At 41.0% G+C, this 17,650-nt stretch overlaps 1 protein-coding gene across 1 annotated transcript in view; it reads right to left on the bottom strand.

The window, feature by feature from the left end:
- Positions 1-3,242: 3,242 nt before the first annotated feature.
- Positions 3,243-17,650, bottom strand: part of LOC124595945 (N-acetylglucosamine-6-sulfatase-like) — a 74,558-nt gene continuing 60,150 nt past the window's right edge. The window contains exons 4-9 of the mRNA XM_047134867.1: positions 16,694-16,852; positions 8,331-8,501; positions 7,673-7,874; positions 7,028-7,341; positions 6,677-6,793; positions 3,243-3,738 (exon numbers count right to left, since the gene is read on the bottom strand). Of these exons, the coding sequence (XP_046990823.1) occupies positions 3,583-3,738; positions 6,677-6,793; positions 7,028-7,341; positions 7,673-7,874; positions 8,331-8,501; positions 16,694-16,852 (1,119 nt within the window). The 3' untranslated portion in view covers positions 3,243-3,582. The remainder of the gene's footprint in view (positions 3,739-6,676; positions 6,794-7,027; positions 7,342-7,672; positions 7,875-8,330; positions 8,502-16,693; positions 16,853-17,650) is intronic.

Raw genomic sequence — 17,650 nt, 5'->3', positions numbered from 1 at the left:
TGTCTTGTTAAAATTTAGAGTGGATTCTTAAAATTTAGACAGGATTCTGTATTCTGCTGTGGAGGTTTGTTTTCAGTGATGAACCAGTATTCATTTGTCTATAAAATGTAAATAGGTACAAGGGTACGATCTGGGGAACAGTATTATGGAACTTTAAAGACATTCCTGAGAGTTCATTATTTCTATATGTGCTATGCGAAAGTATTATGCCATTTCTTCCTAATAGAAGGAAGGAAAGTTGGTGGGAGAGAACTGTAGGATTCCTCTGGATAGGTGAGAGTGCACTACACAGAAGAAACATTTACTTAAGGCTAGGTCATACTTTGTGGTCTTCTGATAGAAGGCTCACCGGTCAAAATATGCAGAGTGCAAAACTGATCATGTACAAAGTACAGGCACTTGAAATACCAAGATTTTAACAGCACATTGCTCTGAATTTACCAACCTCTCCAGAAAAGCTGTCATACCCAGAGTATACTCTGAAATGAAAGGTGAACAAAAGCCAAGTAGACAGCTCCAAAATATTTAACAAGACATGGAACATATACCGACAGGATATCGTCATAGGAGAGGGAGTGTTCATGGCAGTCAACAAAAAGATTATGTCTCTAAAATTGTGTCTCATTGCAAAGTTATCTGAACATGAGTAACCAGACAAGGTCAACTCAAATTAATCATCTAATTTTTTACCACCTACCTGATTACACTATAACAGCTGTTGAATCATTCAAAGAAAGTCTATACTCAGCAGAGTGGAAGTACCTTAATCACACAGTATTAGTTGGAGGTGACTTTAACCCATCAAGAAGAGACTGGGATGCTGCACATGGTACAGACAGATAACCTTGTGCAGTTCTGAACCTTTCTCTAAAAACAAACAAATAGTGAGACAACCCACACATAACGGAAATATTTATTACCTAGAGAAGCTACAAACAGGCCTGAACTTATCGACAGTGTCAGTAGAGACACAGGGATTAGCAATCGTGGTATTACAGCTGAAATAATTAAAAAAGTTAATAAACCTATCAAGAAGTCTGGGAAGATTTTATGATGGAAAGAGCACGTAAAAGTTGTTAGCATCCTGCTTAGGCAATGAATGGACATCATTCAGTTCCTATATGATGGACATAGAGGAATTATGTGCAAAGCTTAAATTGATTGTTAATCTTGTTCTGGAGCACTGTGTATCTGGTAAGTGGATTAAGGATGGAAAAGACCTACTGTGGTTTAATAACAAAATGTGAGAAAACAGATTGTTGTAGCACTCTTGGTTCAAAAATGAACTTAGACATGTCAACATTCAAAAATTGGTAGAAACTTATGCATCTGTAAAAGGTGTGATCCACACAACTTCCACACTCATAGATTAGTGAAAGAGATAGTTAAGAATCCTAGAAAATACTGATAATACGTAACACAGCTGAGTGGATCCAAGGCTACTCTTAGACCAGTCAATTGTGGCAAGAGTAGACAGCAGGGGGAGGGATGGCAGGTTAGGGGTATGAGCCGCTGGTGGAAGTGTTAAGGGACGAGGTTAAGGAGGGTAAGGCAGCTAGCTGCAGTTGGGACGTTCGACGAAGTGCAGGGGGGGCACAAAAGGAGGAAAGCAGGAAGATTGTGGGTGCATTGGTGGAATAGAGAGCTCTGTAGTGCTGGAATGGGAACCAGGAAGGGGCTGATGGGTAAGGACAATGATTAACGAATTAACGAAGGCTACAATGATTAACGAATTAATGAAGGCTGAGGCTGGGAGGGTTATGGGAACATAGAATATCTTCCAGGGACAGTTCCCACCTGCACAGTTCAGGGAAGTTGGTGTTTGTTAGAAGGATCCAGACGGCATAGGCTGTGAAGCAGTCATTGATATGTTGGAGTTAGCAGTCATGTGTGTATGAGACATGCTTGCCTGTGTGTATGAATGATATGTGTCTCTCTTTTGCAGATGAAGGCTGTGGCCGAATGCTTTATGTAAGTGTCTTTTCATTGTATCTGTCAACAACTTAACATGTCTTTTTTTACAGCAAGTAGCAATCTGCCTTCTCCCACATTGTTGTAATTCTTGCATTGCATACAATGATAGCAAAAGTTATGTTTCCCAATTTGTTTCAATCTAAGAACATAGCTAAACCTTCAATACAGATATTGGCTTCATTAAATGCCCCATCTTCTGCAGTTGTTACACTAACAGCAAAATCATTGTCATGCAAAATTGTCCCTTCTAAATCTCCTTTATTGCAATGCTTTTTGTTCTTGCTACTTGCTACACCACATTGCTAACTTCAGTTTTGTGGCTTTATGAGTATCAGCTAACTTTCTTCCACGGTTGTCAGAAAACAAAAGTATGTTGTACTTCGTTGATGATATCTGAGGGCAGTTGCTGTTACCTTAACTCTTTTTACCAGATTTGTTAACAGCCTTTTTTCCATCCAATTCCACAAGTTAACTACCTTTCATGACTGGAAACTGATTTCTGCTTTTTTTCCCCCCTTTGTGAACTGGTTTGTTCTTCTGTTAACATGCTGTTTGCAAAATCCGTCATCATTCTCACAATCATCATTACTTGTGACAGCACACTGCCTCTCTTTCTACCCACGACCATCATTTCATTTGCTAAGTTTGATACCTGTTTGGCACTTCCTTTCCACTCTTCGTAAGTCTTCTGATTCCCATTTTGCAACTTACTTGTTTTATTGTTAGTAACAATGTTGTGATATCTGCAACTCAGAATTTTTGTTTCTTAGATGTAAAATAACACTATTTAGAAGTTCCACAGCTTTTTGTTAACTTGAAGTGTGTTTGTTTAGTTTCAGAATTTCACTATTACGATTCCTACAAATTCCCTTTTTTATGGCAGAAGTGTAATTTCTATTTGCTTGATCATTAAACACAACTGCACTAAATGCCATCTTGAGCAGTAAAACAAAGTATGAAGATGTAGTTGGTTTTTATCAACTTTATAAAATTTAATCAAAAACTTGATGTAGTCTCACAAACCAGTTGTATTTTAATTCTGAAAGTGAATGTGGTGCTTTGGATTGGGTTGGCTTGATTTGGTGGAAGAGACCAAACAGCAAGGTCATCGGTCTCATTGATTAGAGAAGGACGGGGAAGGACACACACACACACACACACACACACACACACACACACACACACACACACACACACTACGTGTAATGGTTTCTTTACATCAGAATTGGTTTACACTGTGTACAATCAGATCAGAAAAAACACTAAAGTTTAGGTGTTATCACTTACAAAATTTATTAACACTAACGCCAAATAATATTAAGAAATCATCACATTATTTTTAAATGAACTTACACAGTGAGCTATTGGTTCCACAAAACACATATGTTTGTGGATAAGGCATTTTGGCTCATTGTGAGAGCCAGCTCAACATCTAGCTGACCGTGGGGAAAAAGTAGAGACAGCATATCATATTAGATGGGATACAGACAAAACGACAGTAATTACACAGTAATTTACTGGGTGTTGCCACCACAACAAACAGTTCTGCTAATATTTTCTCAGTGAATTATCTTAAACATTGATCAACTGGAGTTTTTAAGAAATGTGTCATCTGGTCATTAAGGAATTACATTTCAGTCCCACACAAGATGAAAGATATTTTAGTACTTTCACATACCACGATTCTGAATCTGAGGATAAATTGTATGCCAGATTTGTTAACTGGTATGGGTCAACATTCAGATTGTAAGCTTCTTTGTAGTTCTGAAATATAAACAAAAATGAATTATTAAAACCACATCAAACTGAAAGCAATTTTAGATGCATTAGTGTAGTGCCTATTGAGGATATGACTATTAATGATATAAAATTGTGTGCTAAATCTAGACTCGAACTAAAATCCCTGTCTTTTGTGGGAAACTGAGATGGTAATTACAGTGTTACAGGTGCATCTAAACTCAAGTTCTGAATTAGTAAGTGAGGTATGTTTGAACAGCTGAACAGGAGGAGCACTTCTAGGAATGTCGGAGATTTGATACCATTTTCTTCTCCAGCAAACATTTATAAGTTGTTGCAAAGGCTGATTTAGAATGAGCATACTAAAATAATTTACTGGAACAAAAATAAAACTTTTCTCAAGAATGTAGTTCCCAGAGCTAAGAGCCTTATGTATTTAAAAATGTAGGTAACTATTTTAATAATTTAAGGAGTAAAGGTAATAACTCCACAAACAGTAGAAGTGTTGAGTCTTCAAAAGAAACATACATAAGACAGAGAGCTTTTATAGATTTTGGAAGAATACTTCTGAGCTAGAAAAAGAATTTGCCTGAATACAAAAAGGTCCTCAGTCTTAGTTGTGTCCCTTTTGATGACTCAACACATCTACTATTCATTGTGTTGTCAGGTTACTCCTTAAATTATTTACATTCCAACAGGACTTCCAATTACCATATGTAATTGAGAAATACTAATGTGATCAAGTAAATATTGAGCTAACAACAGGAGATAAATAGCAGCTATTTTGTGTAACTGAGAAAGCAGCTGCTTTTTTCTGCTGTTGCAGCTTTCTTTCTAGCTTCCTTATTTAAATTTATCTGGCAAAAACATGAATAGCATTGAGCAGTACAGTGATAGTTACTGTTAATACAGCACACACATTGTTTCTGCGATTTGCTTGTCTTTTGCTAATGTATACTCTGACTCATTCCACATCCCTGAAGGATCAACTTCTAAATGGAAAAGTCTATCGAACCTGATGAATGAATGTATGGATGAATAGGGTGTTATGAATTGTAAAGTAGAGAGCAGGGGGTGGGGGCACAACAAAATGTGAGTGGTATACAAATAGTAGAGGAAAGAAGATGGCTAGTAGAGATGGCAATGACTTAGGGCAACCAAAACTAGATATGTTACGAGAGAAATGAGATTAGATACTAGTTTGGTGTTTATTCTACAAAGTAAGTTAGTGTGTCCTTCTCACCACAATGTCTGAGTGACCTGCTCAAACCTGTCCCTCCTAGAGGAAGGACCTAACAGTTTCAAAAGCTAAAAATAGTATCCACACTTTTAAATGTATTTACTGAAATTTCACCCCCTGAAAATAAGTATTGGCTAGCCAGTCTCCATCCTAGTAATTTTACATCTAAATGACTACTCTGCAATTCACAATTTTGTGCCTGGCAGAGTGTTCATCGAACTACCTTCAAGCAATTTCTCTACTGTTCCACTCTCAAACAGTGCATGGGAAAAATAAACACTTAAATCTTTCCATGTGACTGCTCTTATTTTATTACAATTATCAGTTGTCCCTATGTAGAAGGGCACCAACAAACTTTTTTCAAGTTCGGAGGACAAAGTTGGTGACTGAAATTACATGAAAAGATCTGCTGCTATAAAAATGCCTTTGTTTGAATGACTGTGATGCCAACTCATGTATGGCATTCATGACACTGTCTTCCCTATTTAGTGACACCAGAAAATGAGCTGCCCTTCTTGGAACTATTTTGATGTGCCTCCTAAGTCCTATCAGATGCAGATCTCACACCATGCAGCAATACTCCAGATGAGGATGGCAAGGTGTAGTATAGGCAGTCTCTCTCATAGATGTGTTGCACCTTCTAAGTGTTCTGGAAATAAATCACAGTCTTTGGTTCACTTTTCCCACAACATTATCTAGGTGGTCATTCCAATTTAAGTTATTCAAAATTGTGATCTTCACATATTTAGCTCAATTCAGTGCTTTTAGATTTGTGTGATTTGTTATGTAACCAAAACTTAGAGGAGATGATAATTCTGTAAGCATGCAATTTGATTAAAAGTCGTAGAAGTTGCTTGTGGGGAACAGTGTTAAATGCCTTATGAAAATCTAGAAATATGGAATCAGATTTGTGTGATTACTGTAAACGAAGTAATAAATAGAGATATTTAGTTTTTTTGTTCTAGTTGGGAGAAATGCAAAACAAACAATAAATAATATAAGATATCTGTCCTGGGATGGAAATATGAAAAACAAAATTAAGGGATTTCAGAGGGGGGCATTATCCTCTCTATGTGTAATATTTCTTTGGAGAATGAGTGAAAAAATTCTACCAATTCTGATTATTGAACATGATCCACCCTACAATAAAATAATTGTTGTAGCATCCTTTATGTAAATTCTCACAATAAATAATTAAAACATGACTTGTGTGTGTCTCCAACATGTCAAAGTCACCAGAAGTTGTTGTCCCCTTCAGCAAAAGCTTCATTGCATCATACGCAAACCATGCACTGAACTTCATATCCTCCTGTCTGCCACCAGTAGGTTTTGAAGATGTTACTTTCTGTTATTTTTCATGGATAAATTATGAATGGAGTGTATGCAATCAGACTTCTATTTCTTTTCTCAGAAACTTTAGGTAAAAGCACAGTTTCATCTCCCCACACTACATACATGTTGAGGGTCATCTTGCACATGCAATTACACTCTGCAACAAATGGCATGGAACTGACACGACACGTGCACTCCCTCTTAGAGCGAGAGCTTGCAACATGTTCTGCATCATGTCAATGTGTCGCAAAATGTTATGCAGCACATTGTGGGACACTGAGCAACATTGCAGTGTCATGTAGATTGAGTGTTGTATGTCATGTTAGGGAACATTTTGTCCTATCCACAGCTTAAATATGCATGCTCTTAAAGAATATACCGAGATATAATTACCTCTGAGTCACTGAACTGGCAGTAAATAATATTCTCTGCTGAAGACATATAGCGTAGACAGGTGTAAGTGTTGTTACGTGAATCCTGACACTTGCAGGATGCTGCTTGAACACATTGCTATAACATAAAATTTGAAAAAAAAAAGTTAAACTTATTTACATCAAAGTGGTCTTTCTTAAATTGTTACATTTCTCATCAGGTCATAAAGATCGACTGCAACAGTATTTATTGTCCCCAATGAATCAACTCCTGATCCAGAGCAGTACACAATACTGAGCTTGCATTGGAAAATTAATGTTTGTCAGAGTAGTATAATGAAGACAATATATTTCCAATGTGGAACATACTTACACTGATATCATTATCCACTGGTAAATGGCATTTTGGATCAATCGTTTCATCATTTCCTTCACCCACATATTCCACAAGAAAACCTCTTTTGTTAGTTTTGTTCACAGATATTAATAACTGTTTAAATGATTTTCCATCCATATTTATCAAAGGTGAAGCATTAGCAATATCAATAATGGTTGGTGCCAAATCTATATTTAAAACAATATCATAAATAACCTTTTTCTTGGGAATACCTGGGCCCCTAACTAACATAGGGACGCTGATATCAAATTCATATGGCTGCCTTTTATCCCAAGGTAGAGCAAACTGACCTGCAAAGGAAACATGGCTTGATATATGGACAAACAGTAAAGAATCTGTTGCTTGTAGAGTAGCAACACAATTAAGATATCAAATTAGGTTAACATACGTGAAGTACAGGTTACTGCTAGAATTCTCTCAAAGCAACCAGTAGACAAAGATAAAAAATATTTACATCTTAAGCAAAGATTTGTTGATCCTAAATATTGGAAACAGCATTACTCATTTGATCTTGAAGTAAGTACAGCTCACTCATTTACTGTTGTCAATAATATGCTATGTTCCACTTTTTTAAAAAATCTCTCAATTGAGAGCAATGCATGTAATAACTTGAATGCATACCTATATGAAATCCATTGTCAGATGTGTAAATAATATATGTATTGTTCAGTACATTCATAGAATTTAATGTGTTTACTACTGACTCTACCATATCATCCACTGATAACAATGTTTCCCATCGTTTATGGTAATATGTATCAAGTGTTTTCAAGGTAGTTGTTGGAAGCTCTTCAGGAGGCATACGTAGAAGCCAGTGCTTGTGCTGAAGATAAAAAAGAGGAGAAATTAGACACAAATACACAATGAGTACTCAACAGAAACAATGTCCTTTTGCAGGACATTTAGTTCTCAGTTGCATCCAGTGACGTGATAAAGGAGACAGGGCAAAGTTGGATTTTAATACAAAAAGAATTTAGACTGAAATACAATATTGCTTAAGGAATAATAAAAAACATAAATTTTAAACGGTGTGTTAAAAAAGTCTCTCCGCAGTGCCTTATGATTGTTAGCCACAGGTGCCGTATGCTGCAGTGAATATACTGAAATTAAACTCAGTGAATTACAAGTTATTAATTTATTGAATAATCATTTTTACTTACAAATTTTCACATTAAATGTCGAAAGTGCACGCATGGCTAACAATCATACGACACTGTGGAGATACTTTTTGAGCATCCTGTAGAACGAATTTGATAATAAATTTTATGTTGTGACTTACTTTGCTGGGAACATTGAAATTTTTTGTTCTCATGGCTGTGACATGCTTGAAGTAACCACTGTAGCTTTGTGCAGGTGTGAATGGTGCATGAGGTGCTGGTGGAGCCAGCATCATAAAAAAACCAGAGGACAGAACATCTTTCTGCTTTAAGAATTCCAAGCTGTATGAGGTCTGCAAATTTTTAGAAAACCTTTACTTTCTTTTGCAATACAAAAGAGAAAATTTTAACACAAGAAAGCAATGGCTCATGCTCATATTATATGCATAAATTATGCACATCAAATCAATGAAAAAAATAAACAAATAAAATAAAATAAATAAATGAATTTACAGATATACACTTTTTTCACTTTGGTCTTTATCTTTCAAAGTTGACACACAATGAAACTAAATTTTGTTAAAAAAATTTTTGCAAAAACAGGCAGATCAGAAACTTAATCCTAGATACAAGGTAGGTGCCTTGCTGAAGACATGGCACTTTTGAAATAATTGTTATGGCATGTAGCTGTGAAGCAAACTGCCATAGAAAGAAGCCCAGAAGTCACTCAAGTGGAAAACCTACTTGGTATTTCCATTATGTGGATGACATGTTCATCATCTGGTCCCATGGAAGTGGCTATCACCATGACTTCCCTCACACATGTAAACCAAAGATGAAATAGATAGCTGTTTGGTCAGATACCAGATGTCTAGCCATCCTACAAAGCCAGATATTCAGCCAAACATTGCCATGGAGTATGTCATAATACACAGGTTTCAGCGAGTCTGCAGTAGTCAGGCGTTCAGGCGTGGATGACTGGGAAGATTTACACAAATTACAACATCATAATTCATGAGTGAAATGAGCAAATAACATGTTGATGTTGTGACAGTGCCACGACATTTAACAGTGCCGCCACGACAGTACGCGCAAACGGCGATAGAGGCGCTCCGCACCTCGGCTGAGCGCGAGAATGCCACCTAGCTACAAACGGCGCCGGCCGCATGTCACGGCATGGCAGTCGTATGAGAGAGACTGAGTTGTTATCATGTAACCAGCTATTGTTTCTAAGTTTGAATATCCACGCAATTATTGGTGATTAAAGGTTATAACACTTTTAGGCGACGAGGTCGGATATTTTTTTTTTTCACTGCATTGTGGATTTGTGTGTTCGTGATGGGGCAGACATGGAACAGCTTATGCAAGCACTCATTGAACAACAAACACCACTGACGGCTGCTATTCAGGCACAACAAAAACAGCTGACAGCACAGCAAACACAGCTGTCGGCTGCTATTCAGGCGTTGTCGACGTCGCTTACTCACCGTCTGTCTTCCTCTTCTTCGCCTCCCTTCCCTCCTTACGATGAGGCCGCTGAAGACTGGGAGGATTATGAGAAGTGTTTGCGGCAACACTTCTTGGCTTTCAGCGTTGTCGATGCTCCTATGTGTAAGTCGTTATTTCTATCTTGGATTTCCCCACGGATCTATCAGCTGCTATCTCAGTTAGCCCCTCTGCGGGAACCTGCCTCCTTGTCCTTCCAAGAAATGTGTGACTTATTGTCTAATTATTATTGCAAAAACACCCACGTCGTTGCCGCCAGCGTGGCGTTCTACCGGTGTCATAAACAGCCCCATCAATCTTACCGGGCTTGGGCGGCGGAACTACATGGTCTGAGTAGGAAATGTCAGTTTGTCACGGACACTCATCATGAGTCTTATGCTAATTCAATGGTTAGGGATGCTATTCTATGGCTTGCTCCTGATAAAGAAGTTCGGCAACGTGCCCTACAACTGCCAAACCCGCCGTTGTCGGAAGTTCTAAGCATTGCTCAATCCTTCGAAGTGTCGCACGCTGCTGGCGTGAAAATAGACGCGTGGTGTGATGTAGGCGCTGTACAGTCAACTTTCGACATGGACAAATTGCCTGTTTCACAGGAGAACGAAGATGTGGCGGCAGTTCACTCGCGTCAACAACGTCGCGTTGGGCCGCCACGCTCGCAGCGAAAACAGCAACCACAGAAGCAGGTTCGTTCCGCACTTCCTTCTTGTCCACGTTGTTTCGTACAGCATGACAGGGCCGTGTGTCCAAAACGTTGGGCCACGTGTAATTCATGTAGGAAAAAAGGCCACATTGCTTCTGTGTGTCAGTCCCCTAAGGTTCCTGTCGACGGGACGAGGCCTCGGACATGGATGTTAACTGTGTGCTTTCTCAAACAAATAAGTTGTTTGTTACTGTTCGTGTTCTGGATAAAGACATTCGCATGCAAGTGGACACTGGCTCTGCAGTAACTCTCATTAATTCTCGCAGGTATTTGGAGTTGGGCTCCCCTCCCTTGTCTCCAGTTACGCGAAATCTGAGAACTTATAATAAACAGAAAATTCCTATTATTGGCCAGTTTGATGCTTCCACTGCCTAGTAGATAGTGTCGGAAGTTCCATGCGGCTTTTCGCGGATGATGCTGTAGTATACAGAGAAGTTGCAGCATTAGAAAATTGTAGCGAAATGCAGGAAGATCTGCAGCGGATAGGCACCTGGTGCAGGGAGTGGCAACTGTCCCTTAACATAGACAAATGTAATGTATTGCGAATACATAGAAAGAAGGATCCTTTATTGTATGATTATATGATAGCAGAACAAACAGTGGTAGCAGTTACTTCCGTAAAATATCTGGGAGTATGCGTGCGGAACGATTTGAAGTGGAATGATCATATAAAATTAATTGTTGGTAAGGCGGGTACCAGGTTGAGATTCATTGGGAGAGTGCTTAGAAAATGTAGTCCATCAACAAAGGAGGTGGCTTACAAAACACTCGTTCGACCTATACTTGAGTATTGCTCATCAGTGTGGGATCCGTACCAGATCGGTTTGACGGAGGAGATAGAGAAGATCCAAAGAAGAGCGGCGCGTTTCATCACAGGGTTATTTGGTAACCATGATAGCGTTACGGAGATCTTTAATAAACTCAAGTGGCAGACTCTGCAAGAGAGGCGCTCTGCATCGCGGTGTAGATTGCTCGCCAGGTTTCGAGAGGGTGCGTTTCTGGATGAGGTATCGAATATATTGCTTCCCCCTACTTATACCTCCCAAGGAGATCACGAATGTAAAATTAGAGAGATTAGAGCGCGCACGGAGGCTTTCAGACAGTCGTTCTTCCCGCGAACCATACGCGACTGGAACAGGAAAGGGAGGTAATGACAGTGGCACGTAAAGTGCCCTCCGCCACACACCGTTGGGTGGCTTGCGGAGTATAAATGTAGCTGTAGATGTAGATGTAGATGTAGACAAGTCTGTTGTCAGGCCCCTCACGTTTTATGTGGTGGATCATGCGGGCACTGAAAACCTGTTCGGTTATGAGGCTTTCCAGTTGTTCGGGTTCTCCATTGATGATGATGTGCAGCTCATATCTGAGGATATTCCGTATCAACAGCTGGATGGATTGTGTTCTGAATTTTTGTCCATGTTCTCTGCTGGTCTGGGTCGTGCCAAGGATTTTGAAGCTGACATTACTCTTAAAACTACAGCTCGCCCTAAGTTTTTCTGGGCACACCCTATTCCGGTGGCATTGCGTGCACCTGTCAAGGCTGAGACAGACAGGTTAACAGCTTCAGGGATTCTCCTTCCTGTTACCTCCAATGAATGGGCATCCCCAATCGTGGTGGTTTCTAAACCAAACGGGAGTCTGCGATTCTGTGGTGATTTTAAAGCCACCGTCAACGCTCAGAGACTCATTGACACTTATCCTCTTCCCCGTCCTGAGGAGTTATTTACCAAACTCGCTGTGGGCCAGTTCGTTTCCAAACTTGACTTATTGGAGGTGTACCATCAGTTGCGTTGGGTGCTTCTTCCAAGGAATTTCTCGTCATCAATACACCTTGTGGGTTGTATCAGTACCGGCGGTTACCATTTGGCGTCGCTAGCGTGCCGGCCATTTTTCAGCAGTTTTTGGAACAGCTCACGGCTTCCATTCCCAGCTGCATAAACTATCTCGATGACATTGTTGTCACGGGGGCCTCCACTGAGGAGCACCTTCGCAATTTGAGTTCACTGTTTCAGGTTTTGCATTCGGCTGGGTTGAAGTGCAATCTGGACAAGTCACAGTTCTTCCAATCCTCCATTGTGTATCTTGATTTCCACTTGTCCCATGAGGGTATACATCCTCTACGTCAGCACGTTGCGGCCATTAACGCTCTACCATGGCCGTCTACAGTCAAAGAACTTCAGGCATTTCTAAGCAACATTGCTTATTATCACAAATTCATTCCATCAACGGCAGCGGTAGCTCATCCTCTGCATCAGCTATTACGCAGAAACGTCCATTTCTGTTGGTCCGACGAGTGTGAGCAGGCTTTTGTCCACCTGAAGGCTTATTTGCAGTCGGCGCCTTGTCTTGCCACATTCCGTCCGGGTCAGCACTTGGTTCTGGCGACTGACGCGTCACAGTATGGCCTAGGGGCTGTTCTCGCCCATCGGTATGAGGATGGGTCGGAACAACCCATCGCCTATGCTTCCAAGACCCTCAACGGTGCGCAACGGCGTTACTCTCAAATCGAAAAGGAGGCGCTCGCTATCATTTATGCTCTCAAAAGTTCAGCATTTTTTTGTATGGTTCTAAGTTTCACCTCATCACCGACCACAAGCCGCTGGTCTCTCTGTTTAGCCCATCGGCATCGCTTCTGGATAAGGCAGCTCACCACCTGCAACGTTGGGCCTTATACTTGTCTTGTTTTCACTATGAGATTTACTATCGCCCCACGGCCCAGCACGCCAACGCTGACACATTGTCGCGATTGCCGATGGGCCCCAACCCAGTTTTCGATCGTGATGAACTACTCTGTTTCCACATTGATGAGGAAGAACGTCGTGCAGTCGAGGGTTTACCACTTACAGGTTCGCAGGTCGCGTCGGCTACTGTGCGGGACCCGGTCCCGCGTCACATGATCGGTTTTGTTCAACGGGGTTGGCCGGGCAGGACAAAGGGCTGGGCATCGGATCCCCTTTGCAACTACCATGCCTTGCACCTTTGTCTGTCTGTTCATGATGGTGTTGTTCTTCTGGCGACGGATGGCGCATCTCCACGGGTCGTGGTGCCAGCCTCTCTTCGAAAAGATGTTCTCAAACCGTTGCATGAAGGCCATTGGGGGATTTCTCGGACTAAGTCCCTGAGCCGCAGGCACGTTTATTGGCCTGGTATTGATTCGGACATCACCCACATGGTTGCTGCGTGTGGTCAGTGTGCTCAACAACTGGCTGCACCTCGTACAATGCCCTCTCCGTGGCCTGATCTGGCGCAGCCATGGGAACGGGTGCATGCTGACTTTGCCGGCTCCTTCTTCGGTACTTATTGGCTACTGTTGATTTACGCCTTCTCGAAGTTTCCGTTTGTTGTTCGAAGTCCATCACCCACCACTGCGGCGACGACGCTGGCTTTGTCCAAAATCTTTGCACTAGAAGGTCTTTCATCCACGATCGTCACGGACAATGGCCCTCAGTTCTCTTCGCAGGCCTTCCGTGATTTTTGTACTGGACAAGGGATTCATCATGATACAGCACCGCCCTTCCATCCACAATCGAATGGGGAGGTCGAGCGCCTTGTCCGCACTTTCAAAAGCCAGATGAAAAAATTCCTTTGTGATTTTTCCACAGATGACGCTCTGCTGCAATTTCTGAGTTCTTATCGGTTCACGCCTCTGGGTGATCGCAGCCCTGCGGAACTCTTGCATGGCCGCCAACCGCGCACTCTACTGCACCTGCTTCACCCTGTCAGGTCTTGTGCTGTGTCCCCTAGTGTGTGAAAATACTCGGTGGGCGCCGACGTGTGGGCACGAGGGTATGGAACTCGCCCTAAATGGATTCTAGGGGTGGTCAAGGCTCTTCGCGGCCGCCGGCTTTGTGAAATACGTATGGACGACGGCATGGTTGTTTGCCATTACGACCAGATGCGCCCACGCGTGGTGGCCATGCCGGTGCCACCGCCCCTTCCTTCGCCCCCACCACCCCGAGAAGCCAGTCCTGTCGCTGCTGCCGATCTACCGTCCGTGATGATGCAGCCAACGTCACTACTGTTTCCGAATACGCCGGAACCGGCCCCAGTCGCGACGCCGCCTTCTCCGGGACCCATCTCGCTGGAGCACATCCCCAGGTCCACGACACCTATGGATGCTGCTCCGGAGTTTTCACCCATCATCTCGTCCAGGAGGCACGTTCCACGCACGAGCTTCCGTCCTGGACATTTCGGACCATACTCTCATGTCTCTTCGCGGGATCTTCTCCGGGCCTCACAAGAGGCAATGGATGTCTCCGCACTGTCCATGACTCCAAGGAAGTGAGTGTTTTTTTTTTTCAAGGGGGGAAAAGTGTTGTGACAGTGCTACGACATTTAACAGTGCCGCCATGACAGTACGCGCAAATGGCGATAGAGGCGCTCCGCAACTCGGCTGAGCACGGGAGCGCCACCTAGCTACGAACGGCGCTGGCCGCCTGTCACGGCACGGCAGTCGTATGCGAGAGACTGAGTTGTTATCATGTAACCAGCTATTGTTTCTAAGTTTGAATATCCACGCAATTATTGGTGATTAAAGGTTATAACAGTTGACTGTCTTGATAATTAGATCAAGAAGCTCAATTCAGCATGATATGCCATTATCTCTCAATGTATTGATCTAAAGACAAAGGCATAGCTCATTTTCACTCCTTGTCTAACAGAACTATATTTTGAGGCAGTATACCTAAAGTAAATAAAGACAACAATTATGGAATGAATAGATTGTTACTTACTGTAAAGAGAACTTATTGAGTTGCAGAAAGGCACAACACATTAACCTTTTGGCCAAAGCTTTCATCAGAAAAGAAAAACACATATGCATCCACATAAGCAAGCACACCTCACAGGCACATGATTGCTATCTCTGGCTGCTTAGGCCAGACTGCAACTGTAATGTGTTGAATGGGAGCAACAATCTGTAGTGTGTAGTGGAATGGGGAAGGGGGAGGATAGCAGGGTGTGGATGAGAGAACAGGGAACAGTGGAGTGTGTAGAGACTAGAGGTGGCAGACAGGGTTGTCTAGTGTAGAGTTGAGAAGCTGTGGGGGAGGGAGGGAAGGGGAAAAAAGAGAGCAGAAAGGAGAGGACCAGAGAAGGGGAAAAGATCAGTGAGTGCACTGGCAGAGAGCACTGCACAATGAGGTGAGGGAACGTGAGTTGAGAGGAGGTGATAGGACAGAAGAGGTGGAAAGTAAATAAAGTGTTTATTTAGCAGACATGAGCAATGGGACAGTGTACCTTAACCAAATAAGGTGTTTGTTCAGCAGGTGCAAGCATTAAGAATTCTGTGTAAAGTAACTAACCGTATATCTTGCAGAAGCCTTTTTAAGGATCTTGGAATTCTTACACTCACCTACCAATACACTTATTCCTTAATATGATTTCACTGTAAAGGTGCATGACAAGTAATAATGTTCTTTAAATTGGACTCAGTATTTACAGATGTAAGTAAATATTTTCTTTGAAAACATACTGTTGTAGTCAAGTAAATATTAAGCTATCAATAGCAAATACCATCAGCTATATAGCACAACGGATATGGTAACAATATTTTTTGAATTAGCAGCTTTCTCGTTTACTCAGTTAAATTTAGCTATCATAAGCATAAATAGCATTAAGCATTACAATGATAGTTTGCTGTTGATATAGCACAGAAATTAAATTTCCATGATTTCCTGGCATTTAGTTAATGTATACCTTGTGTTATTCCACATTCAAGAATGTTGTCCTTCTTGGTGGTATTTATGAAACATGATGGATGGATGGATGGATGGATGGATGGATGAAGGAATATATCCTTTAGCTGTGTGTGTAAATAATTTCGTTATTATATGTGTTCATGTTACCTCAATAGCAGGATTGTGTTTTGATTTCTTCAATTCCTAATGTAGACTGACTGGCTGTTGCTCAGTTAGACTGGAGCTAATTATCAAATAAACATTCTGTCCTCTGGCAGCTTGTGGGATTTTCAATGGGTCGTTCCACAGATATAGCCCACATTGTTTCTGTAATGAACACTTTGCCATGTTTGTCAGCAATGTGTATTACCCATTTTAATTTATTATCACAGTCAGAAAAGGAATCTAAATGCAAAAACCATTCAAGACCTGAGGATTTCTGAGTGAGCAATAGTTTGCCACTAGAACAAAACAAACATGTGCCTCAAAAAGCTGTTGAACTAATGCAGCAAAATGCTGTATTAAAATCTCTACAGTTTGAGTTTCAAATTATCATTGTAAAGCTGGTCAACTTTGGTACTGACTGGATATAACAAATTATCAACAAGTTTTTCAAGTCAGCCTACCTCATGTGATATCTCAGATTTAGAAAGATACTCACAATCACATCTGTCAAGTAATCACCCTCCTGATCTCCATGTTGAACTCTGCTTCCATTGACAGAGAGAGTGTAGTTATAATAACGGGAATTTCCAACAAGTCCAATCCACCAGTCCCATCCAGGTGGAACATGTGCAGTTCCCTTCTCTTTCCTGCCATACTGCAATGGATACAATAGATGCACTATCATACACTTAGACAAAACATGTACATCTTCAAATTTTTATATTTTATAATTTATGCTTCACTTATTTCTTTTTCATTTTCTTTCACACAAACTTGTTACTAAATAATTGATTCAAAATATTTTCACTGTGATACTGCAATGCAAAACACAAAATAAATATTTTAAATTTCTTGCCTCAGAAAAAGAAAAGCTATACTTACACAAAAACGTACAGTTGACTAAATTTTGACCCAACTAAGTTTACAATTCAGACAAGAGACCACAAAACAATGGTACTATTTGGATGCCTATATCACTATGCAAAGTACTTTGTTTCACAACCATAACTCACATTTATGACCTTTACAGGGACTTTTACCTTTCAACAACAGTTTCTTATAAAATTTATATCACAAGTTGGCAAACATATGCCATTTACTGCCTGAGAAGTGGGGATGGTTGGAGGAAATCAGTGTTTTTGAAGATTAAATGCTGCAGTTACCCAGAAATGCAGTTCAAATTAGAACAATCATGACACACAGAGAGAAATAATGATATGACAGTAGCAACAGATGCAACCTGATAAGGTGTAAGACTATCAGTAGCAGACAGGGAAGACATAAAAAAAAGGACAGACTGCAACAAGAAGTGTTAGGATGACAAGGAGTGGAGGCAACAGAGAAAAACATTTAAACTTGCAAGACATGTATATGTTGAGCTGTCATTCTAATTACTTTTTGCTTGGATGATAAATTATTCAAACATATAACATGATGTGATACCACAGAATGA

This window comes from Schistocerca americana, chromosome 2 (genome assembly GCF_021461395.2).
Source record: "Schistocerca americana isolate TAMUIC-IGC-003095 chromosome 2, iqSchAmer2.1, whole genome shotgun sequence".
In the NCBI taxonomy this organism is placed as follows: domain Eukaryota; kingdom Metazoa; phylum Arthropoda; class Insecta; order Orthoptera; family Acrididae; genus Schistocerca; species Schistocerca americana.
The sequence above is the reverse complement of the archived record's forward strand: the minus strand, read 5'-3'. Positions and strand labels throughout refer to the sequence as shown.